This window comes from Asparagus officinalis, chromosome 3 (genome assembly GCF_001876935.1).
Source record: "Asparagus officinalis chromosome 3, Aspof.V1, whole genome shotgun sequence".
Classification (NCBI taxonomy): domain Eukaryota; kingdom Viridiplantae; phylum Streptophyta; class Magnoliopsida; order Asparagales; family Asparagaceae; genus Asparagus; species Asparagus officinalis.
In genome coordinates this window covers 84,616,954-84,644,086 of record NC_033796.1, presented here as the reverse complement: position 1 = coordinate 84,644,086, position 27,133 = coordinate 84,616,954, and the positions used below count along the sequence as shown (strand labels likewise).

General features: G+C 36.6%; 2 protein-coding genes and 1 long non-coding RNA gene across 3 annotated transcripts in view; 2 read left to right on the top strand and 1 right to left on the bottom strand.

Annotated features, from left to right (window-relative positions):
• Nucleotides 1–16,500, top strand: part of LOC109834413 (splicing factor U2af large subunit B-like) — a 19,411-nt gene extending 2,911 nt beyond the window's left edge. The window contains 12 exon segments of the mRNA XM_020402427.1: nucleotides 1–54; nucleotides 1,346–1,459; nucleotides 11,412–11,479; nucleotides 12,064–12,137; nucleotides 12,247–12,291; nucleotides 12,367–12,426; nucleotides 13,697–13,757; nucleotides 13,843–13,955; nucleotides 14,073–14,519; nucleotides 15,586–15,721; nucleotides 15,859–15,926; nucleotides 16,064–16,500. The exon segment at nucleotides 1–54 is cut by the window's left edge and continues 8 nt beyond it. Coding sequence (XP_020258016.1) covers nucleotides 1–54; nucleotides 1,346–1,459; nucleotides 11,412–11,479; nucleotides 12,064–12,137; nucleotides 12,247–12,291; nucleotides 12,367–12,426; nucleotides 13,697–13,757; nucleotides 13,843–13,955; nucleotides 14,073–14,519; nucleotides 15,586–15,721; nucleotides 15,859–15,926; nucleotides 16,064–16,201 — 1,378 coding nt within the window. The 3' untranslated portion in view covers nucleotides 16,202–16,500.
• Nucleotides 4,605–6,821, bottom strand: LOC109834414. Its single transcript, XR_002245564.1, has 2 exons — nucleotides 6,184–6,821; nucleotides 4,605–6,089 (listed from the first exon to the last, which is right to left on the bottom strand). It is a non-coding gene; the product is annotated as an uncharacterized LOC109834414 (long non-coding RNA).
• Nucleotides 24,476–26,164, top strand: LOC109835378. Its single transcript, XM_020403355.1, has 2 exons — nucleotides 24,476–25,422; nucleotides 25,528–26,164. The coding sequence occupies exons 1-2, from the start codon at nucleotides 24,476–24,478 to the stop codon at nucleotides 26,162–26,164; spliced, it is 1,584 nt and encodes a 527-aa protein (XP_020258944.1).

Genomic DNA, 27,133 nt, shown 5'->3' with positions numbered 1-27,133 from the left:
CCATCGAAGCCGAGATGATGATCGTGAACGTCATCATAGTCGAGACCGCGATAGGTAGACTGCCACTTTATTTACGAGTTAGTTTTTTCGTTTATGAACAATGAATGCATGGAGTCAATCTTCTCTTAGATTCATTCACCCATTGCGCAAGCGAAATGATATACTCATCATTAATATTGATCGTATAATAGGAATACAAATGCTTAATTTTGCCCATAGAGGAAGTTGTCCACGAGGTTGTGTAGGTTCTTTCTGCTAGTGGCTATAGTTTGCAGTTTTGTTCTTTTTAGAGAGGTTTTTGTATAGAAGCTTGCTTGCTTCCAGGTTGAGAGGATACAGTATATGTACATACATCATTCTGGTGATTGAGGAATAAAAATGCTTGCTTAGAAAAAAAGTATTGACCACAGAATCTCTGTATATGATGCATTTTAAATGTAGGAATTTTTTTGTTGATGAGAATGGACAATATAAAACTGCGCTGTCAGCATAAGAACTTCAGTCTATTGCTGTCTTACTGTGAATTTTATTGAGATATGAGAGTACGCCTGATACCAAGAGTAATGGAAAATATGGCTGAAAACATAAAGAATAGCTGAAATATGGATTCTTTTTTTTATCTTTTTCTGACATACATCTGAAAAACATTCATGTTCCTGATTTTTACTTGTTGACATTTTGAGTTCGTTTATTTCTTTTAATTTATTTATTAGGTCATAGCCCCGTGTGTAAACTATGCTATGTATGAGAATTATAATATTTAGCTGTGCAGAAATTTTTCCTTTTAACTTTTTTTCCCAACACTTGCATTATCAGTGTCGTAAATTTTTATGGTTGAGTTTTGGATCCTAATACAGCTTGCTAATCATCAATAAAGTACCGTATATTCTAACATTCATTCAAACTGATTTTTGAGTAATTTTTTAAATACGTACATTGCTTATACCATATTAATTTGGTCTTTTTCCTCGGCAAGTTCATTTTAGGGACTCCTTTCATATAGGTTAGGGTTGATATGGAGCTTGTCAATCCCTGTTGTATTGCAGTTTGCTAATTGCATATAACATGACAAATCCTTTCTGCCTTGCTTCTTAAGGAATTTCTTCTAGGGATAATATGAGATTCTTAGCAATGCTTTACCCATCCACAGTCTCTTATTTCTTTAGAAGCTAAAATAATCTGTATTGGGAAGTGCAATTTAGATGGCTAATTTTTGATAACCGTAGTACTTGTGATGAATTGTATTTACTTTTTATTAGATGCTTTGAGATGTTTATCATTTCAGATGTCTGCTAATAGAATAGTATTTCTTTATATTATTTATTTTCTTGCTTTGTCATTCCAGGCGTAGGGATTATGATAGAGACAGAGAAAGTCGGCATAGGCATAGATCTCGGTCACAGTCAAAAGGTAGATCTAGTCGTAGATCACGATCTCGTTCTCGTTCAAGATCAAAGAGGTAAGAATTATAATACGTGCTCCTTGTTGTGCAATATGAATTTCCTTTAAATTCTTAACTTCTTTATTCACATTTATCTTTTTGCATATTTTTAAAAATGAATTATGAATTTTTGTACGTCACCATTTGCTACACACATAAGTGAGAAAAATGGATATGCGTAGTACCAAGCACAAATTTGATGCTTGATAATGAGGTGATTCTCATCATCTAAGTTGCATGGAATTTAGGGTACGGGGATGGGTACGAGACATGGCAAATTTGTGAAATTTAGAGTACGGGGATATGGCTACATAATATATTAAAATTAAAATTAATAATTTACATGAGATTATTATTGCTTTTCAATTCACGTGTAACGTGTTATTAGAATCGAAATTCCTATCACATTTTAAAGTTTCTTTCATTATGTTTATTGTAAATTGGGCTAGACACCCAAATGATCTTTTGAGATCATAATTTTTAAATTTGGGTATGGGCTAAAACAAACCCAAGCCATGTCTAACGAGTAACAAGTTTCGAAAAATGATATGAAGTATATGATATTTGTCTAAGAAATGTATGACAAGTGTTTTAAACACATATATCATATAATTGAGTACATGTCTAAACAAATGAGTGCATATCTCCAAGGAGTGTCCATGAAGTTTGGGTACAGGAACGTGTCCGGTACGAGTACGACTTCATGATAAAAGTACCTGATTACGTAGTTTATCACTTATTCAAGTTGTCCCCATTTGAAAATAACCACTTCTTAATTATTCAACCCATGTGCACCAATGTGATGCTGTTCGCCTCCCCTTTTAAATAAATGGATGGGATAAGAATGAGCCACCTTACTACCAAGTATCAAGTTTGTGCTTGGTACTAGTCCTTGGTAGAGAAGTCATTCTAGTCCACTCATGTGAATGGTCCCCTTCTTAGAAATTAGTGGATGAGAATAAGTCACCTCACTACTAAGAACTAAAATTGCTCCTCGGTACCAAGGATATACATATTCTTCTTTTTTTTTGTTCGAATATATAACTTTTTGGACACCATTCAATATCACGGTGTAAAGACTTGATTTTTGTAAGTATGTCAGAAATGGTGTTTCACTGTAGTGAAACTTTATCAACTATCTCAAGGTACTGTTCTGGAACTCACAAAATACAAATAATTATGCCTTACCTTTTGGGAAAGAGATACAACTAACTGAATAATGCATTGAAGCAATATTGAATTTAACGGATATTAGGCGATGGATCTTCCATCCTTGAGGGGCCATGGTGATTTTTTGTCTTGCCTTACATGGTAGACATTCAATAGGTTTGATTTGCAGCTTTTTATCTGTTGTGAGATTGATAAATTAATGGATGTCTTGAAGGGTGATGAGATTGGTAAATTAAGATGGATATATGGAGGTTTATCATGATAGTAGATCCCCACTTGCCGATGAAGTCAGCGGTGAGGTATCGCTAAAGCTATTTAGGGCTATTACGGTAAAATAACGACAAATAGCGCATAGTCAAATAGCGGTCAAATATAAATATATTTAAATATTCTATATAATAAGAAAAATTATATTAAAAATATAAAAATTCTACAAATGCATACTTGATGCCTAAGCATGAAATAGATGTGTAATAATTGCATAATATTAACAAAGTTCTATAATTATAAAGAATAAAAAAATATACTTGTTTATCAAAAAGACTGTTATTTGTCCAATTTCTTCAACTTTTAAGTCTCTAATATAAAAATGCTCAACAATAAAAAACATTGATTAGTAACATCATCATCATTATATTAACTACTAGAAATTTGACATAAAAAATAAAATATTCAAGTATAAATAAATAACTAAATGAGCAAAGCAAGATAATATCATGATAGATAATAACAGTCTATAGATACTAAGCAAGCAAGAAAGATCAAACTAACACATGTCCAAACTCAAAACTCAAAAAGTCTAAATCAAAGCAAAATAAAAGCTAGAAGTCTTAAAAGTGAAGTGACTAAAGTTTGAATATGAGCAATGACTCATCATCACTCATCATCCTCATCATCATTAGTAGTGCTAAGTAGCAAAATCTCATCTCTCAAAGCATCCTCGTCGCTATTGTCATCATCAAGTTGAATATCCTCCTCATATGAGTCTGAGTCCTCAATAGGTCCCTCCTCATCGTCCTCCGAATCTACCTCTTCGCAGGCTCTTGAACTAGAAGCCCTTTTTGCCCTCCTTGTGGTCCTCCTTGGCTGCAAGAACTCGTCTGTTCCAGCTTCTTTGGAGATAACTCCAAGTGGAATGTCAGTCCCTGAATAATAATCCTCTTCCTCCTCAGAGTTATATCCATCCACCACCCATGAAGAAGCATGCCGACCGTCTTTAGCCTCTTCTTTCTATCCTTTCTTGTTGTATCCATCTTAGTTCTGATCCTTAAATTGAATTGTACATAGACTAGATTGCTCAATCTCTTGCTATCGAGCCTATTTCTTTTCTTTGTGTGGATCTGCATTCAAACATAAAAAATATCATTTCTTTAAATTATCATTTTATCATTTACTATTTAATGACTTCAAATTCAATCTCTTTTTTTTTAATATGGACAATTGAATGTAAAAATTAAAACAAGGTAGTGAGTGATTACCCCTTCAAAACAACCCCAGTTTCTCTCACATCCGGAGGAGCTACCTATCAATCTCAATATCCTAAGAGCCATCATTTGCATGTAAGGCATGTCTCCACCAAATGTGTCCCACCACTGAGCTGTTTGAAGAGGGTAAAACAAATTAATCAATTGATTCAATCTCAAAACTAGCAAATATATATCAAAATATAAGTTAATACCTGAATTACGGTCCTCAATAATTCTCTTCACTACTCAGTGCTTTTGGCTTTCCATGGATGAAAGCATCACAGTCCCTATACTTTAACATCTCAGTGGAGTAGATGGTATTGACAATAGCCTCATCAATAGTATCTCCATTCCTAAAAAATGGCTCAGCACAATCAAGAACTACTTGCTTAGCTTCTACATTTTTCTTAGCCACCTCATCCTCCGCATAATAAAAAAGAGAATTTAGGAACCATGTAGTCAGGTGAAGAGGACTATCAAGCCTATTCTTAGCATGTCTCTCTATTGGATATGATAGGCTTATATTCCTTCTCTATCTTCCAAGCAGACATGATTTCCCTCTTCACTATTTGAAGCTCTCCAATAATAAATCCCATTGAGGGACAAGTATCTGAACCGACCACACGAAGAAACTTCAAAAGAGGCGTGAAGATCTTCAAGCAACTCCTCACACCTCTCCAGAAGGATCTTGATATTACCGTAGCATTTGTTGTAGGAGCTTTATTCTTTGCACCCCCGATAAACTTCAAACCCGTAAACTCATCTGAATTAAACATAGCCATTAGTGTATCCTTTTCCAGCAGGCTTCCTAGTGTGAGGAATGAGGTAGCAAATCTAGTGGTGCCTGGCCTGACAATATCCTTCCTCCTCGTGCACTTACGCATAAGTGCCAATGTCCTAGTGTGGCTATAGATAAAAACAGTCAACGCCCTAGTCTTCTCAATTGTATTTTGAAACTTTCAATTTTTCAATGTCCTGCAACATGAGATTGGTTGTGTGCGCCGCGCAAGAAGTCCAAAAGATTCTTAGCCTCTCACTTTTTAGCTTCTCCTTTGCAGCCATCTTTGCCAAGTGATTATCGGTGACAACTTGTACAACATAGTCTGTCCCTATCTCCTGGATGCATTGATCAAACCACTTAAAAATAAAATCGCCGGTATAAGACTCAGCAGACTCCTCTATCGAGTTGTAGAAGATAACTCCAGCACTAGAATGGATGCACATGTTCATAACACATCTGTGCTCAGTGTTATCGAGGCGCGATGCGCAATGCGGGACGCAAAGGTCCCTTACGCGCACCATGCGCAAGGCGCACAACGAGGCGCGTGCCTCACTAAATCGAGGCGCATCATAAGACAAAAGAACATGATATAAGCAACATGTTTATAAATTATCACATAAAAAGACTAGAAATATAATTTCACCTATTAAATCACGAAAGAGTCTTAATTAGCATGCATAACATAGAGAAGTTCATAAGTTCTCACAAATCACAATGCAAGATAATATCCAACATAAGCAAAAGTCTACGAAATAAAATAAGCAAGTAGGCAAGTAGCAATATAACAAAGTGTCTAGTCATCCTCATCATCATCGTCATCCAGCTGAAGTGGTATTTCCTCATCCTCAGTTTCCTCCTCTTCTTCATTAAACTCTTCTTCATCCTCCGAGTCCGGCTCGCTCCTCCTAGATGACGAAGCAACACCACTTGAAGATCCTCGAATCCTAGCAGTAGACCTTAAACTTGGTCCAAAATCTTCTTCAACTCCCGTTGCTTCACCTACAACACCCCATCTAAGATCATCCTCCTCATCCACCAAGTCATTTTCCGCATTGTCGCCCTCTCCAAATTGACCTAACAACCACTCGTTGCTTTCATCTATGTCAGTCAACTTGATTGGATCAACAATATCCCTGCAGTCAAATCTTTCCTTCAAAGCTTGATTATATTTGCAATATACTAGATCCTGCAATCTATTGTGATCCAACCTATTTCTCTTCTTGGTGTGTATCTGCAATTCATATAAAGTCAAAGAATCAAATTAGTATGCGAAATCCTTAATTCTTTAAGCATATGTTTATTCAATTAAATAAAATTAAACATACTTGTTCAAAAGTACTCCAGTTTCTTTCACACCCAGAGGAGCTACAAGTGAGACTAAGGATCCTTATAGCAAGTTTCTGCAGAATCGGAGTTGCTGCACCGTAAGAATCCTACCAATCAGCTGTCAAGATATACAAAGTAATGAGTAATCAATACGAGTATACGATAATTTATTAATTTATTTAACTAAAAAGTATGTGTACATAATTAATTGATATATTTTACCTGGAGATTTCTTTTCTCGGTTTCTAATAGCTATAGGCATGCCAAATAGATCATGTGCTTCTTTGTATAAAGTCAACTCTTGAGAAATTTTATCTTGATCATGTAGGGGCACAAGCTTTTGAATGACTTCCCAGAGGCCTTTCATGATCTCCTTATCGGCTTGAATGTTAGGGTGGGCATAGAAAAAATTTGGATTAAGGTAAAACCCTGCAGCATGCAAAGGATGATGTAGTTGAACATTCCATCTCTTATCAATCAATTCAAATACCTCCGAATATTTGCTTGCATCCTCACTAAAGGCTTTTGCAATAGCCTCTTTGGCTCTATCCATAGCCTCATAAATAAACCCCATGGCCGGCTTCCTCTCGTTATCAACAAGCTTCAAAACACGAACAAGAGGACCCGTGAGCTTGAGAACACGAAGCCGGCTTCCTCTCGTTATCAACAAGCTTCAAAACACGAACAAGAGGACCCGTGAGCTTGAGAACACGAACAACATTATTCCAAAAGTTAGGCATTTTAACTATCCTCTCCGCCGCTTTGCCCTTTGGATCTCTTGCCCACTTGCTTTCCACCCACTTTTCGGAGCAAAACATCTTCCTTAGATTATTCTTCTGCTTATGAATGCTTGATAAAGTCAAAAATGAAGTGGCAAACCGCGTCGCCGCCGGTCTAAGAAGCTCTCTAGCGTTGATTTGATCTCTCATCAACCTCAAAACCCAACCATGTGAATAAATGAAACCCGTCAACTTCATAGCACGACTCAAGGTCATCTTCACGAATGGCAGTTTTCCAATATCCTTAAGTATGAGATTAAGACAATGAGCAGCACACGGTGTCCAGTACATATGAGGATATTCATCCATCAAGTATTTACCTAGAACAAACAAACAAACATCTCATTAGGTTTTAATCATTCAATTTTAAAGAAATTAGAAAGCACATCAATCAATATCAAATAAATTAAATCAAATATAAAATTCCATACCAGCTAATTTAAGACTTGCATGATTGTCCGTTACAACTTGCACAACATTCTCCGGCCCTATCTTCTTAATCTCCTCATTTAAGATCTCAAACATCCTCGCACCAGTCTTGATCTCATCGGAAGCATCAATAGAGGAAAGAAATACTGTTCCGTGAGGAGAGTTCACAAGAAAATTAATCAAAGTCCTTTCCTTCCGGTCAGTCCAACCATCCGACATAAAAGAGCATCCTTTTTTGGCCCAAACCTCCTTATGAGGTTGCATGAGATCTTCAGTGTACTTCTTCTCCTTCTTAAGCAATGACTCTCGTAATTGATGGAATGTTGGAGGTGGCAAGTTAGGCCCAAAAGCTCCCACTGACTTCAACATAATTCCAAAGGACCTAATTTGTGCGGCATTAAATGGAATTCCCGCTTGATACCACCAACGGGCAATATCTTGATGCACTTTAGCAACTGCATCTTTGTTGAGGCCTTCTTCAATGCTTGTTTGCCGCAATTTTCGCCTTCTATCATCTTTAGCCACCTCTAATGCCGGGTCAAATGAGAGAAATGAATCCATAGGCCCCTTCCTCTTTGTTGAAGATCCCACACTTCCCCTTCCTCCTGTAGGTAAGGAAGATGATTTAGAAGTAGAAGTCAATACACCCTTTCCCTTGTTCCTAGTTGCTTGTGCTTGTTCTTCAACCTCGTCAACTTCATCTATTTCAACCATGTCATCATCTTCAAGATCTGGCATGTAATTTTCCACTGCTTGTTGTCTTCTAATAATTGCTTGTTTTTTGTCATATTCCTTAAGCTCATCAACCACATTCGAAGGAACTTTCTTGCAAAGGGAAACATTTTTACGTTTCCTCGTCGTTCCAATAAGATGCTCCTTTTGCCTTGATATGCCGCCATTGGTGATCTTATTACAATAAATGCACTTGTGCTTGTTGGAATTCCCTTCCTCAATTAGAAAAGTGTACTTCCAAGTCGGATCTTGTCTTCTACCTTTATTCGCACTCGCCGATGTCGATGAAGACATACTCAAGTTTATTAGTCACCTACACCCAAAATTATGACAATATCAACTTAAATCATCAAATTATGCTAACTAAAATTTTAAAGTAACAAATAAGATACAAGAAATATGTTTTAATTAAACATGAAATATGTTTTTTAAGTAACAATTAAGTGATTAATAATTAAATATTTACACGTTCATAATTTAGTAGTTACTAGTTAGCATGCTAATTACCTATTTTAAGCTCTTTTTTCTAATTAAACTAATTACTAAGTTGTTGTTGCTCATTGACTTGTTTTTTTCTTTTTTACAGATTATACTTGAGTTAAGTAGCAACGAGTAAGGATGAAGGATCAATCAAATTTCCCAACATGGCTACCAAAATAAATATCCACAATTCATTCATTGAATATGTAATTTGTATATTCATATTGTATTCCTATTTTCTAATGAGATCTTCATATGTAAATGTATATATAACAGTTAATTGAAGTATTGAACAACAGCAATTAATTGAACAGCAGCAGTTAATTGAACATCAGAAAAAGAAAAATTAATTCTCAAAGAAAAAATTAATTGCCAAGTGCAAGTAAATACAATTAAGAAGTTTGCATGAGTTAGAAATCAAAATTAACAAGACAAAAAAAAAAGCGACAGAGAACAAAAAAAAAAAACTGAAGAAAACAAGAACAGAGAACGAGAAAAGAGAACGAAGACGGCGAACAAAAGAAAAAAGCGACGAACAAAAGAAAAAAAAACCTAGATTACCACAATATCTCGGCGGCGAACAAGTCAAAAAAAAAAAAAACAAAACCAAAAAACGAAACGACTGAAGAAAACAAGAAAAGAGAACGAGAAAGGAGATCTGAAAAAAAAATCGAAGAAAAAAAAAAGAGAACTGAAGAAAATTACCTGCTTGGACGGCGACGTCGGGGTGGGACGGCGACGGCGGAATCTGCGACGGCGTCAGACGGGTGCGACGAAGACGGTTTTTGGCTTGGCGCCTTGGCGGCTCTGGATCGGGGAACGAAGAGCTGGAGTTCACAACTTCAGCGTTTTTTGATTGAGAAAGAAGTTGGAAACCCTAAGGGGAAAAGAGGTAAGGAGCAAATATTACCCGAAACCCGTTTGAAATTTCCCAACCCACCTCAAATCGCCCCAACAGTTGAAGCGAATCAAGGCGCTGCGCCTCCTGGGGCGCGCCTGAGGCGCGCGCCTCAATAAGACTGTCTGTGCTTTCGATCAGTCCACGAATCTGTCATTAATGTGCAGCCGGTAGTCTCCCAAAGCTGCTTATGTGGCTCCAAACCAACTGAAGTACGAGCTACTGCCTTCTTCAACAAAAGACTCCCTCAGCTGATACATCGTCGGTGCCACCTAGCCTGGGCTAAACTGGCTAATAGCTTCACATATATTGTTGAATGAAGGGAGCATCAATACATGAAATGGACTCCATGCTTCATAGGTCCAAAGAGAGACTTATTCGTGGACCAACTCCCTTCTTTTGTTCTCAGCTACATCAACTTCATAGTTGAAGATGGTGTAGGCTCCTCTAGCAAGAATGTAGCATATCGATGGATAACTCCTAATTCACGGGGCTCTTGTTTCCAATTTGAGTGATTTCTTTCGCATTCTCAATTTTGGAACTAGAAAGAAATATCGACATCCTGCCTATGCTCGATCTCATATCTTATCTTGTCTGACTTCTTGTCCTTACTTTCAGCCATTGCTGCTTTTACCCTCGCTATATTATCAGACGTCACTTTCTTGCATGGTTTTGTATTCCCCCGGCTACTAGTTAAGTGTTCTTTATGGCGACAAATGGCACCCATGGATTTATGTCCACACGAGTGCACTTGATCTTTTTCTTCTCAGGCCAATCTGGATAAATTGCCCAATCCCATCCAATATCATCTGAAGGATGTGGATGTGGGTGTTGAACCGAAGCTCGAGCCTCAGCAGCTAGATTTGGTTGGCCTTGGGAGCTACCTGACACTCAATTTTGAGAACTCATCAATGGATTAGATGCTATAGAGGACAATTCCATACAATGGTTGAAATTATTCTTGTTCAATGAATAATTGAAACAGATAACAATATAAGTACTAGAACTTTACAATATTATCATTTATCAGCATATTATATCATATATCATTGATCATAACTGAAGAGATGAACTTTTAGAAAATGAATAATTGAAACAGAAAGCAGAAAGTTAATATATAGTTACTTATTTAGTCTATTGCTGGCTATTTAAATTTTACATTGATGCTCATTGTTCGAATTTGCATTTAAATACAGTCCTTTGTTTCCAAAAGTAATTTCGGAAAGAGAATTCAAACTTTTACAACTACTTACAAGAAGCTTTTGCATTTGACTCCCAACACATTACACAGGACAACTAGGCAATTGTTGACTTCCTCTCTTACTTCTAGCCTTATTTATAATTACAACAAAAAATCCAATTGGCATACTCTAAAATTAGTTCCATGTTGTTACATTTGTTTATTTTTTACTCATTTAATCATTTTAAGGGCAGGCTATCATAAAAAAACATGTTAATTATTTCTTAGAGGAACTCATATGGAAATCACGAAAAGAATCGAGTTATCATCAGCCTTACCAAAGATTATCACTTTCTTACTAAGATTACTACTAAATACATCATGTCTCTTCATCTCCATGAAAATGATTTGTGCTCAACTTTTTGATGTATGTTTCTGTTTAGATAGATACGCATGCGTCTTGATTATTGGTTGATTAGTTAGATACCCCTGTGTGCTTTGGAAATTGATGAATGGATATTTGTAGTATTTTTACTGTTATTTGTTGCAATAGAAAGTGCTTAATATTGTATATATATTGATTTCATTCAAATAGTTGTTTCCTCTTTATGTGTATATTTAAATATATATATAGTTGTCAGTTTGATCACTGGTTGATTACATAGTCCCACATGTACAAATGTCCGTCGAGGACGTGCTTATTAACTTTTGATTGTTCTTACCATGCAGTAAACGGATCAGTGGTTTTGACATGGCTCCACCTGTACCTGCTTTGATGCCTGGTGTTACTGCTCCAGGTAGTATGCAATAATTCTAAGTTATAACTAATGTAAGTGCTAGTTCATAATTCATGCCTTCTTTAGAAGTAAGATTAGTACATGAATTTAATTTGAATAACTAGTTTGTAGTGACAACGCAATCTTCATAATCTGAGTTAAATGCATACATTTCTTTTTTCATTTTAACAATTTTGTTTTGAAACTGAGCACCGTTTGGTTGTTTTCTTGTTTTTGGTGTTTGTTTGTTTGTTTTCTGTGTAATGTTGTCATAAGAAGGCAATGTTGGGCAACTTGTTCCACTGTGCTGCCAATGGGCGTGAGCCCCTCAACTTCTGTAGCCTTTCTGTTCAAGGAGGAACCAGTGCCCGGTTTGATGGATCTTTTTCTTTTTCAATGGGCAACTATTTCATTTTTGGCAGTCTTGCAAATATTTTTTCCAGTAGTTGAAAATAATAAGTTCTTTTCTCTTTGGTAAACTCGTAGGAATCCAGGCGTATCTCCTATCCATGTGGGCTTTAAAGATGATGCTGCACACATATTTTTGCTAATCATTATACTATTTGACATACTTTATGCTGTAACATACCAAATTTTTTGCACAGGCCAGGTAACCGGGACCTCACCTGCCGTCCCTGGAATGTTCCCAAATGTATTCAATAGTATGACACCTGCACCAGTATGTTTCCTTGGCTTTTAGGCCTATGCAGTATACTTTCGTCTTCCTCACTTTGATTCATATGAAATGCAATTTATCAACCTATTTTTACATCTATGATTTATGCCAGTTCCCAGCTATTTCCTTGATGCCGGTGCAGGCAATGACTCAACAGGTATGGTAAATTTGGTGCTAGCTAATTTTATATTGTTTGGTGTATTCAAATTGTTAACATGCTTGACAACTGTAGGCAACTCGTCATGCACGACGTGTGTATGTAGGTGGCCTTTCTCCTACTGCTAATGAGCAGGTAATTCACTTTTATTTGCGTCTTGATTTTTATATTACCATTTTTTATTTTGGGTGCTACTGACTTGCTTCGTGGCTATGCTTATTGTATGATTTCTAACTTTTATATGTTCTTTTTTCAATCTGGCCATTTGTCTTGGCAGTTCAATGTTTAGCTGAAAAAACTTACACCTTGGCATATCATAAAGCGGTCAGTATGAATTTGATGGTTCATGCCAAATCACATTGATTGTTAACTGAATTTTCCTGTTTATGTTCAGTAGTATTGAATTTTTATGATTCTCTTAACTATAATTCATAGAACATTTCAATTTGTGAGAGGGGGATTTAGTATAGGTCAACGTCGACTTATTCTAAGAGAATATATTCATCATTCAGCTGGAGGAAATGAATGGATCACAGTCATCTTGAAGATGTACAAAAGTTTTACCTTTGCTTGATGAATGCTTGATAAACTATGATCCATGTTTCGGCTGATCAGGCTTTAAAAGATTGATGCATTCTTCTGAACTTGTTTGGAACTATATGTATTCTGTTGAGATCTAGGAATGGTTCTTCATGATGTTTCTATTGAGAGTTTTATAATTATGCTTTGTTTACGGAGTTGCTCTTTCATATGTTTGTTTTCATCTGGAAAGTTTGGTCATTATAAGTTTTGGCACCGTGTGGTTGTAAAATTGAGGAGTGTATGTTGGGTAGCTTTTTATATCTTGAGTTGTGTTCCAATGGAATCGCGTGAATGTCTGATACAGTTAAAAGTAGTGTTATCTGCTTCAATAACTATTACTAAATGGTCTGTTATAGATTTAAATACAAGTGAACACTTGATCTGAGTACACATTTACATCTTTATGCTTTTTAGGCATCCCTTGATTGTTCATGCATCATCGTACTCATATGGATCTATGTTTTCTTGTTTTACATCAACCTCCGTATTCTTGTGTGCATTTTGTTTATGGGATGCTGATCCTCCAGATAGTTTATGCCTTCATAGTTTAGACAATCACATTGTTATCAGTATGCTTTCGTGTGATCTTTATTTGGTAACTACTCTATTCAGAGGTGTGAGCCACTTGTTATTTTTATATGATTATTATGTGTATTCACTGGGCAATGCTTTTTTTCAAGTACAATAACATGCGACTAGTATCAAGACATTCAGTGAGCCTCAGCCTTTTAATCTCTGTTTTCATGTCTTTTCGTCTCTTTCTTTTTAATGTGAGTTAGCGTTTGCTTCTATCTGATTTTTTTCCTTTACAATTCATCTGCAGTCGGTTGCAACATTTTTCAGCCAGGTTATGTCTGCAATTGGGGGGAATACGGCTGGTGCAGGTTTTTTTAATGACAAATTGTTATCTAAACATTTTCTTTCACCTTGGTAAATATTTGTCTAATTATATTATCATGTTCTTTGAAGGGGATGCTGTTGTTAATGTATATATAAACCATGAAAAGAAGTTTGCTTTTGTTGAAATGAGGTCTGTGGAAGAGGCAAGCAATGCGATGGCCTTGGATGGAATCATACTCGATGTATGTAGTTTCTTACCATCATATAGCTATTTATGTATCCATTGCATCTGTATTGAAGATGCTGATAGATCTTTGAACTTTATACTGATCTTTGAACTTCTTGTTGTGCCTATCCAGGGGGCACCAGTAAAGGTTAGAAGACCAAGTGACTATAACCCTTCTCTGGCCGCTGCACTTGGCCCAAGCCAGCCAAATCCCAATCTCAACCTTGCTGCTGTTGGCTTGACACCAGGTTCTGCTGCTGGCTTAGAGGGGCCTGATCGCATTTTTGTAGGGGGGCTTCCATATTATTTTACTGAAGTACAGGTAAGGGAGTTGCTCGAGTCTTTTGGGCCGCTTCGAGGTTTTGATCTTGTCAAGGATCGGGAAACTGGGAATTCAAAAGGATATGCATTCTGTGTGTACCAAGACCTCGCTGTCACAGATATTGCATGTGCAGCTCTTAATGGTATCAAGATGGGTGATAAAACACTTACTGTTAGGCGTGCAAACCAGGGAGCCACCCAGCCTAGACCAGAGCAAGAAAGTGTTTTGTTGCAGGCGCAACAGCAGGTGGCATTGCAGGTAAACCCTCTGCGAATTCTAACTCCATGATCTTGATTTTTAATCTAGCAAAATATTTGTTACTTGTTTTTTGCGGTCAGTTTAACCCTCTATAGGCTTTTGTTATCTGTTTTCTTCTTCAAATTGGTGCTTGGCCATGTAGCTTTGACTATTTGTTTTCTCCCAACGACATGTACGGCACTTCCCACAATAAGAGTAGTGCACTTATGTTCTTTCATATATGAATAAGATGTTTATATCAGTGCAAGTATGTACAACTTTTGATGAAAGAGGCATATATAATTGTGTCCTCTTGTCCATGTCCAAGGCAGCTTCTATGTGGGAACTCCCAGACGACACTCATGCGTGTTGACATTAATTATAGATTTCTCCTGCTAATATCTGATGTGCCATTAAGGGGATTCTTAATCTGTAATTATGAAATTAAGGGCCTGTTTGGATTTGGCCCCAATCAAAGGAAGTGAAGTGAACATAGGATAAGTTAAATTAGGGAAGTTCTAGTTTACAAAACTTGTTTGGCAATTTAGTAAAGAGAACCAAGGGTAACTTACCCCATTTGGGAAGTTCAATAATGTGAAGGGAAGGTAAGAGAATATATGTAAATTTACATATATAATCTTGCATGTTAGTTCACCTCTTTGGAAATTATCTTGATACAAGGGTAAAGTTATCTTTGCATAGTATTTTTTTAAAAAAGTTCCCTTCCCCTCTGTTACACCCCATTATGAGTTCGAAGAAAATCTATAGTTTTTTCCCTGCCATTACCTTAACTTTCCCCTCATTATCTACCTCAAATGAATTCCCAAACAAGGTTAGTATGTCCAAACTTCCCTTACCTCTCCTTACCCCCAATGTAAACAAGCCCTAAAGCTTTAATTGGAACAATCTCTCTAGGCTCGTCTTTTTATGTAACCTGTGTTCTAGTTGATATTTTCTCTGAAAAGTTGCATGTCTTTCGTTAATTTTGTCAGCATACCCCCAATATTATCATGTATTCTAATTATATTAGAAGCATGATCTGATTAATAATAAATTTCCTTTTGTGTTGTTTTATACTTGTTTGCAGAGAATGGTGTATCAAGCAGGGAGTCTTCCAACAAAGGTGGTGTGTTTAACACAAGCGGTTAGCCCCGATGAACTCAAGGATGATGAAGAATATGAAGATATCTTGGAAGACATGAGAGGAGAAGGTGGAAAATATGGTGAACAACTTGTCTGTGAAGTTTTTCTTTTCCTTTAAATTCTTTTTTTCGCGCGTACTCATGCATATACTATCAAGACAGATTTCTTGGTAACGCTCATCACTATATCTGTATGACAATACGTTATGCATGTGCAGGTAAATTGGTGAATGTGGTCATCCCTCGGCCAGGTCCTAATGGGGAGCCAGCTCCTGGAGTTGGAAAGGTCAGCGTCTGATTTCTAGTTTTTCCCCCTTACTTGGATTAGTCCATTTCAACAGTGACCCAAATGGGGAGCCAGCTCCTGGTGAATGTGGGCTGTATATGAACTGAGAGCCTTTTTTGTTTTCTTTTTTTTCCCAGGTGTTTTTGGAATATGGTGATACCGATGGATCTACTAAAGCTAAGGTTGGGATGAATGGGAGGAAGTTTGGAGAAAATCAAGTGGTAGCTGTGTTTTACCCGGAAAATAAGTTCGCTCAGGGGGAATATGATGGCTGAGAGGCTCCCCAAGCACTAGACACATTTCTTTCTTGGCTGCATGCATCTGTGCTAAATATTCAGCGTGACCAGCCAAAAGTGCGACTTTCTGACAGTACCTCCAACCATTTCATGTCTAGTTAATAGTTATACAAATTGTCATAATGCTGCTAGTCAATGCATATTTTGTGGGTTTTGCTTTAAGATTTATCAAGTCACATTGTGCTATTTTACTATATCGAAAATGGGTTGTAGAATTTACGGACGCTACATGTTTGTTTTATTAGTTGGAAATGGCATTCGAGTGTGCCGCATGGTAAGGCCCAAAAATTTTAGTTGTAAAAATGATCAAGGTACAGGAAATCTTAAGGTACTCACCGTATTTTTAAAATGGTTGTTCCCGGGTTGTGAGGGGAGCCACAGAAATAGAGAATTTGGTCTGTCAATAGAAGAATTAAAATGGAGAATGTGAGTTGATGATTGAGGGTAAGGGTGTCCGACAATCTATATCTATACCATTTATAAAGGTTTGATTTTCTATTTTATCTTTTTAATATTTGATAATTCACAATTATACAATTAGTTATAATTAATTCTTAAATATTATATATAACTCTTACTTAAAAGCACCTCCTACCCTCCCATGAAATATTTGGTCAATAATATAATTATTATCAATAGTTAATAATCTAATACTAAATACAACTGCTTATATTTATATTTAGAATTTTAAAATGTCAATGTTCCATTTTCGGGCTATCTTATAATTGCATGTTGAGAGGCTTTGCAATCTGCTGTCCTTTCTGAGAAGTTGAAACGATTGCATTGTAGGGAACCGAAATTTAAGCCACGGGAGAACCAGAGTTTTGTAAAGACCTCCAAGTAGAATTAGTGAATGGTACACCTCATTCTTCGTCGTACTGGGTCTTTTGAGCACAATGAGTCCAAAATTTGAGCTCAAAACTACAAAATTTTTCTAGTCAGCCACACAATAGTATAAGATAAAGTTAATCAAATAATTATAATAATAAGATGTAGAGTCTAGATTTTTAAAATTTAATTTGAACCAATGCATAAACTATGAACCCAATTAACTAATGAACAACCCTTTTTATTTTTCCTTTATATAATTTCTCTTTCATCTCTTGAGGATAAATTAGTTCACATTTTCTTCCATTCACCATAACACCTACTAAGTCAAAGTCATACAATTACAAAGGTAAAGCTCAACCAGAGCTCCACTTGGATTAGAATGAGAAATTTAGAAGAGCACATAATGTCGACTTCTTTTGAGGATCAAATTTGCTTAAGCACGTGTTAGCCTGGTATGTTCCTCTATAATTCAATTAGAATCTTGAAAATGTGTTTCAAAAATGTATTACTATAGAAAGGAGTCAATTTAGTATGATTTAAATTGCTATAGTAAATTAAGAAAAAAAGAACAAATGCATCATAAAATCTTATTAGATTAAATATTGTTGAACTATAACCCCCCAAATGCATCATAAAATCTTATTAGATTAAATATTGTTGAACTATAACCCCCCAAACGCATTTTATGGTGTAATTTGAAAACACGTTGTACTAAAGAAATCTATGATGTTTGTTGATGTTAATAATCACACATATAATGTAATGGGGGTGCGATAAATTAGGAGCCGCTAACTTCTCCGAATGTCTGGTTTTGAGTTGAGTAGCTTCTTCCTGCACAAATAGCAACTCGTAAGAGGTTGGGTACTAGTTGTGATGCCCCAGGGTTCACACAAGGCTGCAGTCCCAGGTGAAACCTGGATTGTCAAACCTGCTAAGCACCAAACACCATGCTACGACATGTTTCACCATCACAATCGTTATCTCTCATGCTACGACATGTTTCACCATCACAATCGTTATCTCTCTAGTGGAAACAATAAATAGATGAAGGTACATACATGCAAAACTAGAAATAGAACACAATCGTTATCTCTCTAGTGGAAACAATAAATAGATGAAGGTACATACATGCAAAACTAGAAATAGAACACCACCAAAAATACACAGAAGAAGCATAATAGATATTAATAATGAGCACAACTGGAATGAAATAGATATATCTCTGAGTCTGAACTGAGTTTCAAATACAATGAGTCAAATAAACAAAATCTCACAATAGTTCTCAACTCTAAAATAAAATACCAATCTAGAGTCTGAAAAATAATCAACTACATGTGAAGTTCTGTAATAACTACAAAATATAATAAATAGCTAAACAGACAACTAAGATGTCCCATCAACCTGCGACTCTCCTTGCGCCGGACTCGCTGCCTGAAAGAGGGGAAACAACGAGCATCAAAGCGCTAGCGAGATCATCACTACCTCTCCCCAGGGGAAGGGGTGGGAGTATATATATAGAAAATAGAGTCAGTACTTACATATATCAAATCATTCATATAGCTCTTCATGAATGAAAAACAAGTAGTCAAGGAAAACATACTCCAATCTCTAACATAAAGAATAAATATCTCATCTCGAAGTACATCCGAGTAGCCTGCTCTTCTAACATAAAGAATAAATATCTCATCTCGAAGTACATCCGAGTAGCCTGCTCTAATATAAGAGGATGCTAACCAAAACAAAACGAAAATATAACTGCCGTCCATAACGGGTGTGCCAAAATCTCAAAGTAAATACCCTACTCACGGGTAGTCTATCATGGAAGTAAAACTTATAACTGATCAAATATCTATGTGTGCATCATCTTGTGCTATAGCGATACTATTGTAATGCTCTTACTCAATCGCTCTGCGGCAATAGGTTTTAGTATCTCCCTATTCCGGATACGTGTAATAACGATACTTTTGTAATACTTTTACTCAATCGTTCTGCGGCATGTAATAACGATACTTTTGTAATACTTTTACTCAATCGTTCTGCGGCAAATAGGTTTCATCTCCCTATTTCCGGATACGTATAGAACAACATTGGCAAATAGGTTTCATCTCCCTATTTCCGGATACGTATAGAACAACATTATTCAATATGTGTTTATCAAATTATCTCATGTCAAAAGTGTGTCAATCTAACACAATCTAGCATACGTGCATAAATCTCGGTGTGCGTGTCCTCATCTGAAGTTCACCTTCACCCCAGATGTTAAACAATTACTAACATCATAGTCTATCATCATAAGGTCGAGAAATTCATTCGACAACCAAAAACAAACCCAAATAAACATACACAACCAAAGCAGACTAGCGGTCAACCGCGGCGGTCGACTGCGACGGGCTCCAGAGACTACCCAGGTCTCTGTCCTGCACGCGGTCGACCGTGGCGGTCGACCGTGAACCCTGTTTCTAGTTTTCCAAACTGGTTGTGTGTGTCGTGTTCATGTCGTGTTTTCTCGATGTAAACATGTCCAAATCTTCATAAAATTTTTATACAAACATGCCACAACAGATATGAACATCTGGAAACAACTCAACAATTATAAACATAATTTTATGCATTAGATTTGTATTCAAAACCCTAAAATATGCATAAAAGCTCAAAACAACGAATCAATAACCACGTTTTAAAATCATCTTCAGGTCTTAAATACTTCTGTAAAAATCATTCTCAACCTTTTTAGCATAGAAAGACCTAGTCTCTTTACATATAATACAAAAGAAGTTGACTTTATTCATAAACTAGTCATTTAGGCTCTACAAAACATGTTTAAAACTCTTTAAAAACGTTTTGAAAACTAGGAGGAGATTAGCAGAGATGATACTCGCCTTTGGTTGCAGGAAAACATGTTAGAAGCAAGGTTGAAAAAGATCTCCACTCCAAAAGCCAAGAATCACCCGAAAATCCACTTGAAAACATTCAATCTTCTCCAAGAAATCAAACTAGGAATTTTTTTTTTTTTTTGGGGCGACGGTCGACCGGACTGGGATTTTCCAGTTTCTCATGAGTTTGGCCATTTGTGCATGTTTCAACTCTTCTATCTCTCATGTATGAACTCGTTCATACTCAAAACACATGGTATTATACTCATATGCCATTAAATGATATTTATCATACTAAATATCCACATATCATAATTTATCACACATTAATTTTATTATTCATAAATTATCGGGGTTTTACATTCACCCCCCTTAAGAGGATTTCGTCCTCGAAATTCCGCAGTCGCATCTCAAAGCTCAAAAACTGGGAAAACACATTAAGAAGGTGTAATTCATATTAAGAATTCCTTCTGCACACATCACATAACATTAGCACAATGATATTTAAAGTTAACAACCTAGAATGCAAACATTCTTACCTAAATCCTTAACTAATCGAAATTGGTACTTCGAGCGAAATAATCCAAACAAGGAAACCCCTATGTATATACCATATACTTCAATTGATTAAGGATTAGGTAAAAAAAATAATGAGTTAATAAGTGATAATTTAAAAATAATAAGTGATTAATTGTGATAAATGGATATTTATCATGATAAATATCATTAAATAATGTATGAGTATGATGCCAAGTATTTTGAGTGTAAACGAGTTCATACATGTGAAAGAATCGAGTCGAAACATGCACAAGCCAACAAACCTGCACAAACTAAAAAGTTGTTGGCCAGTCGACCGCCGCACAAGGTCCGATCGACCGCTGATCAATTTTCTAATTTTCCCAGTCTGTTTTGGAAATGTGTTTTTTTGAGGCCCAAATGCACACAAAAGTATATAAACCTCCTTTTCACATTTTTGCACATATGATATCAGATCTTTCAAACCCTAGCAGACACATTTTCCACCCCTAAACCCTAAATTAAAATTTTAAGTTTCAAAGAGCTTTGTGAAGCAATTTTCGACGTGTAGGCGGGTTTTGTTGATGTGTGGCTTAGGGATTTTCTTTGGCATTGCACTCTCAGGCTTTCAACCAAGTTTCAGGCGAGTATCTATCTCTGCTAACCCTACATCCAAGTTTTTAAAGGTTGTTAATGAGTTTTTAATTTTATTGAGCCAAATCGACTAGTTTGAGTATAAAAGCAATTCTTTTATATTATATGAATAAAGATCAGAGTTTTCTGTGTTTAAAAGCTTAAGAAAGAATTTTCAGAAGTGATTTTAGATCTAAAAGTAAATAACAATGTGGTTTAACTTAGTTTTGATGATTCTATTGACGTTTTGATGTTTTCATGCATGTTTAGGGTTTACATATAATATTTAATGTTGTGATTCTTGTTTCATGTGTTGAATAATATTCAGAGATGTTAATTTAGTATTTGCAACATTCTATACAAGTTTTACAATAAGTTAAACAAGTTATAATTATAAAACACACACAAACACAAACCTGTAGTAAGCAGGCTGAGGACCTCGGGTCGGTCGACCGCCAGATAAGGCGCGGTCGAGCGCCGGCAAATCCGAGCATGTGCATGTTTCGACTATGTTTGATATTTTTGAGGAATTTTCTCAATCTATCTGAGATGTAATATGATGTTTATGACATGTTTAACACCTGAGGTGTTTGTGAACACGAAATATTTGCACGCACATTGAGACACGTGCACTAATGCTTGATCTATGTTCTTAAATAAATATTTTTGCATAGTGGAGATGCACAATAAATGTTTGAGTTGATAGGTGTAGGTATAACACATGATAATGCATACTTATCTATTGGGGATGTTTCGGTGTGGACGTTTATCCCGTAATGAGACCTCAGCGGCACCACACTAAGAGTATTGGACGTTATCCCGTAATGAGACCTCGACTGTACCAATACTCGAAGATGATCGATGTTTTTTCAGATTAAGTCGATACACCTTTATTCCATGGTATGATCATCTAGATGCATTATCCGGAATAGGGGAGATAAAATCTATTATCGCAGAACGATTGAGTAAGGACGTTGAATCTACATGTGAATGTGAGAACCTTACAAAAGTATCGTTATGTAATAAAGACATATACACATAGGTTGTAGTTTGCTTCCATGTTAGATTACCCAAGTGTGGGGTATATTTTGGATACATGACATACATGATATGGCTTATGGTGATATTTGAGCTGGATGATATTTCATTATGACTGCGCCAACTACCTGAGGGTAGTTCGAGATGTGACATTAGTTCTTTTTGGTAGAAGTTTAGAGTATTTTTCTTCATGTACTATTTTTATTCATAGGATGGAATTGGTATTTAGCGATCCACAATTTGAGACATGGTATATACATAAGGGTTTTCTTGTTTGGATTATTTCGCTCGACGTACTAATTTTCGTGTTGTGGGTTTTTAAATACCAATCTCTATTTAGAGTTATATGAATGATTTTTATAGCTATATGTACTAATAGTATTTTCTTATGTACTCCTACCCCTTCCCCCTGGGGGCGGTGGAGATGATCTCGCTAGCACTTTGACGCTTATTATTTTTTCCATTTCAGGCAGTGAGTCCGGCACACGGAGAGTCGCAGGTTGATGGGATTACATCTTAGATTTCATCTAGTTATTTACAGTTGTAGTTATTTCAGAGCTCCACATTTAGTTGCTTATTTTTAGACCCTAGAGATTGTGATTCAATTTTGTAAAGGTTGAGTGCCTTAGTGAGATTTTATTTGACTCTTGTGTTGAGACATATTACATTTTAGGGAAAATCCCCTTTTAACCCAAAGTTTTACCCCCAATTATTTTAAAACCCATCCACTTTACTGAACACCAAAAAACCCATTATACCCATTTGGCTTAGTTTTAAACCCAATGCTCCTTATACCTCTCTATCTCTATACCGTATTTCCCCCAAAATAGAGAAACCCGACTTTGCCCTTTCTCTCTTCTTCTCATCACCGTCAACAGTAGGCATTAATGGCGACAATGGCGGGAGAAAAGGGCGGGCTACACTCAGTCTTCACAAACCCCCAATTTGGTCCCCATCTTCAATTACTCTCTCCTTCTCTCTCTCCTCCATTAATTTCTCCTCTCTTCTTGAGAAATCTCTCTCCTCCATTAATATTTCTCTTCATAGAAGACATTAATCCTTCATCAGATCAGTGGTTGAGATCTCATGTTCATTTCTTGCAGTAAAAGAAGACATTTAAAGGTAACTATAGAGTGATTGAGATCCCATCCTTATATCTTGATTTGTTGAAATGTCTAAATTTTTAAATGAGAAAACCTTTATCATGTTGAGACTACTATTTTCTCATGAGAAAACCCTAATTCTGTTGATTACATCATTTGTAGTGAGAGTTTGGAAAGTGCTATACTTTCTTTAAAAAGTGCTATGAAAAGCTAAGCAATGTACCCGTTCTATATTTTCTTTATTTGATTCACAAAATAAAAATCATTTGTTCCTCATTTCTATAGAATGTAGAAAAATCTGGTCTTTGAATATTTAGGAATGAATATTGAATTATATTGTATAGAAACATAGAGAATTGCATATTGAATGCCGATGTTGAATTATATCGTATACAATAAGAAAATGCATGTTAGACTTGTGTTTGTTTGGTAATATTTGATTGTTAGTTAGTTCCCCACTTATTTTATTTTTTATGAATTTCAGTAATGGAAGAAGAGCTATATTGTGCAATTATGGACTTTAGAGGAAACAATCATTTGATTCCAATGAATATCAAGGGGACTTTCAGTAATTTAGTGGCCGAGGTGCAAGTAGAATTGCTTTTTTTTTCAAGCCCAGTGAAGCTGACTTATGAAGTCCCATATACAGAAGAATTGTTTGTACGTGTCCATGATGACGTCGATTTGTCAACAATGTTCGATGTACATCTAAGTTGCAAGAAGAAGATAGTTAAGATGCATGTTGACATAGATCGAGATACATTATTTGGTCTAGAGGAAAACACCATTCACATAAGGTAAGAACTTATTGTATATTGTGAGGTCCATATTTCACAAAATTAATCCATGTTTATTTAATTTCTCTGTAGTTCAAAGAAAAATTATGACGATATAATATGTCGGCAATTAGCTGTAGTACTAGATAAGAATTTTCATTAATGTTTCTAATTGCTAGTCTTATAAGGTAACTGCTTTATGTTTGCAGGAATCCTACCATATCTCTTTCGGAACAACATGCATCCTCGACGCATAATCCATCCAATTCACAAAATGCATTACGTGAAGTTGAGAGATCTAGTATTCAGATTCCTATTTCATGGTATCATGCCATTAGAAGTGTCGGACAAGAATTTAATGATGTTGAACATCTAAGGCAAAGTCTTGGAAATTACTCAATTGCTCTCGGTTTTAACTTTGCTTATTTGAAAAATGAACCTAGAAGATTGATAGTAAAATGCAAAGGTGCTGACTGTGAATGGATGGTCCATTGTAACCGTCGTACAGACTGCAAACGGTTTTACGTGAAGAAAATTGGTCGTGCACATAGTTGTCTCGGAGGAGGCATAGGAGAGAAGGGACATCCACGGGCATCTCGTAAGTGGGTTGCAAATATTGTGAAATCCATACTAAAAGAACAACCCACCTACCGCGCAATTGATCTTAAAAAGAAGCTTCTGAGAGAGTTTGGCGTTGATATCCCCTATGGAAGAGCTTGGTGTGGGAAAGAGCTTGCTCAACAGGAGTTATATGGGTATGCAAAACATTCATATGAACAACTTAGATGGTACAAGGATAAAGTTATGGAAACTAACCCAGGATCAATCGTCCATCTAGAACATGAAGATGGCAGATTTACTAGATTTTTTATCTCATATTATGCTTGTTGGAAGGGTTTTGTCGAGGGATGTAGACCAATTTTATTCTTGGATGGCACCCATCTTTTTGATAGGTACAAGGGAACTCTACTTGCTGCTACTGCTTTGAATGGAGATGGAGGAATGTTTCCTGTCGCTCTTTGTATTTGTGGAACCGAGAATGAGAGCAATTGGGAGTGGTTCCTTGAATGCATTCGTGACGTATTGTACAATTCAGATGATCCATATACTCCGAATGATGAGCTGGTTATAATCTCTGATCGAGACAAAGGACTTCAAAATTCCGTCAAGAATTGCTTCCCTTGTTCATATCACAGTTATTGCATCCGCCATTTAATGGCCAATTATAAGAACAACTTGTCAAAGAAAAGGTTACCAGCACCACTTAGGGATGATTGTGTTCAAATTATGAAGAGAGCTGCCTATGCCTACACAATGCATGCTTATCATAATGAATGCAACGAGCTCCAGAATAAGTCATCTATTGCTTTCATTGAAATGCTGAATATGAGCCCACAGAACTGGGCTAATTGTTATTTTCCTGGAAAGAGGTCACCATTTTTACATATTTTTGGTCTTTGTGATTGAACTCTCTGATATGTGTGTTTGAACATGTATAACATTTGAATAATCCTATAGCTATAACATGGTTGCAGGTATGGGTGGTTAACCTCAAATCTAGCTGAGTCCTTCAACGCATGGATTAAGGAAGCCCGATTTTTACCGATAGCGCAGTTGGTTGATCACATCCGGGTGAAGATGATGAAAATGAGCTACGATAGACGTGAGGAATCCAACAAATGGACTACACCACTTGTTCCTAGTGTAGAGGAGCATCTTGTCCTGATCAACGAGGGTGCACGTTGTCTTCATGTTAATCCTTCTACGTCGATTCTGTATGAAGTATATGATTCCCCATCTGTTAGAGTGAATTTGGAGTACCGCACATGTACTTGTCGCCAATGGCAAGTTCTTGGACTACCTTGCAAGCATGCGGCCGCCGTAATCAGGCACAAAGATCAGCTATTGTATCCATATATTTCTGACTATTTCAGCACGGAGGTGTACCGCAAGTGTTACTCCTTTCCCATATATCCAATTCCTGATGATGAGAAGCCAATTATAACGGATGAGAATATGGAGATTAGACCTCCATTAACCTCGATTCGTAGAGGAAGGCCAAAAACAAAGCGGATCCCTTCTGGACTAAATCCTTCTAGAATGTTGAAGTGTAGCCGATGTAAGGAGTTCGGTCACAATCGACGAACATGTAACCAACCAATAGCTGATTGAAATATCATGCTTTTGAATATTTTCAAATCAGTTTGATTGTGATCTTCATGGACCTATTATAGGTTGATTACGTTTTGGTGGTGAAGATCAAAAAACAAACTATTTTGATTATTGTAAATTTTGTGTAACTACTTCAGTTATTATGGGTTGATTATGTTTTGGTGGTGAAGATCAAAAAACAAACTATTTTGATTATTGTAACTTTTGTGTAATTACTTCAGTAGTTTTAATGTTATTTCAGTTAGTTTTATTGTTATATCTATTTGTGTTGTGGTGTAACTACTTTAATTAGCTTGTGTATCCGAAATCGAGTGTTCTGTCGTGGAGAAAAAAACTGAAAAAAACCGAAATCGAGTGTTCTGTCGCGGAGAAAAAAAATCCGAAATCGAGTATTCTGAGCTCCGAGTCGTCGCGAACCATTTTAGTTTTTTTCCCCGCGGCGAGAACACTCGGCGACCGACGCGTCGTCGTAAAAGGCCGATCATCCGCCGCGTCGGCCGGTCCTCGCCCAATTTCGAAGCTTCAGGCAAAGTATAGCACCTTATTGCAAAGTATAGCACCTTATGGCCAAAGTATAGCACCTTATGGCCAAAGTATAGCACCTTGTTGCAAAGTATAGCACCTTATGGCCAAAGTATAGCACCTTATGACCAAAGTATAGCACCTTACGCTCTCTGGAAATTCTGAGCTCCGAGTCGTCGCGACCATTTCAGTTTTTTTCCGCGCGACGAGAACACTCGGCGACCGACGCGTTGTCGTAATAGGCCGATCATCCGCCGCGTCGGGTCCTCGACCAATTTCGAAGCTTCAGTCAAAGTATAGCACCTTATTGCATAGTATAGCACCTTATGGCCAAAGTATAGCACCTTATTGCAAAGTATAGCACCATATGGCCAAAGTATAGCACCATATGGCCAAAGTATAGCACCTTACGCTCTCTGGAATTCTGAGCTCCGAGTCGTCGCGACC

Coding starts and splice junctions, on each gene's coding strand:
- LOC109835378 (XM_020403355.1), top strand. CDS start 24,476: ATGGTCCATTGTAACCGTCGTACAGACTGCAAACGGTTTTACGTGAAG. Junction 25,423..25,527: donor TGTTATTTTCCTGGAAAGAG/GTCACCATTTTT, acceptor ACATGGTTGCAG/GTATGGGTGGTTAACCTCAA.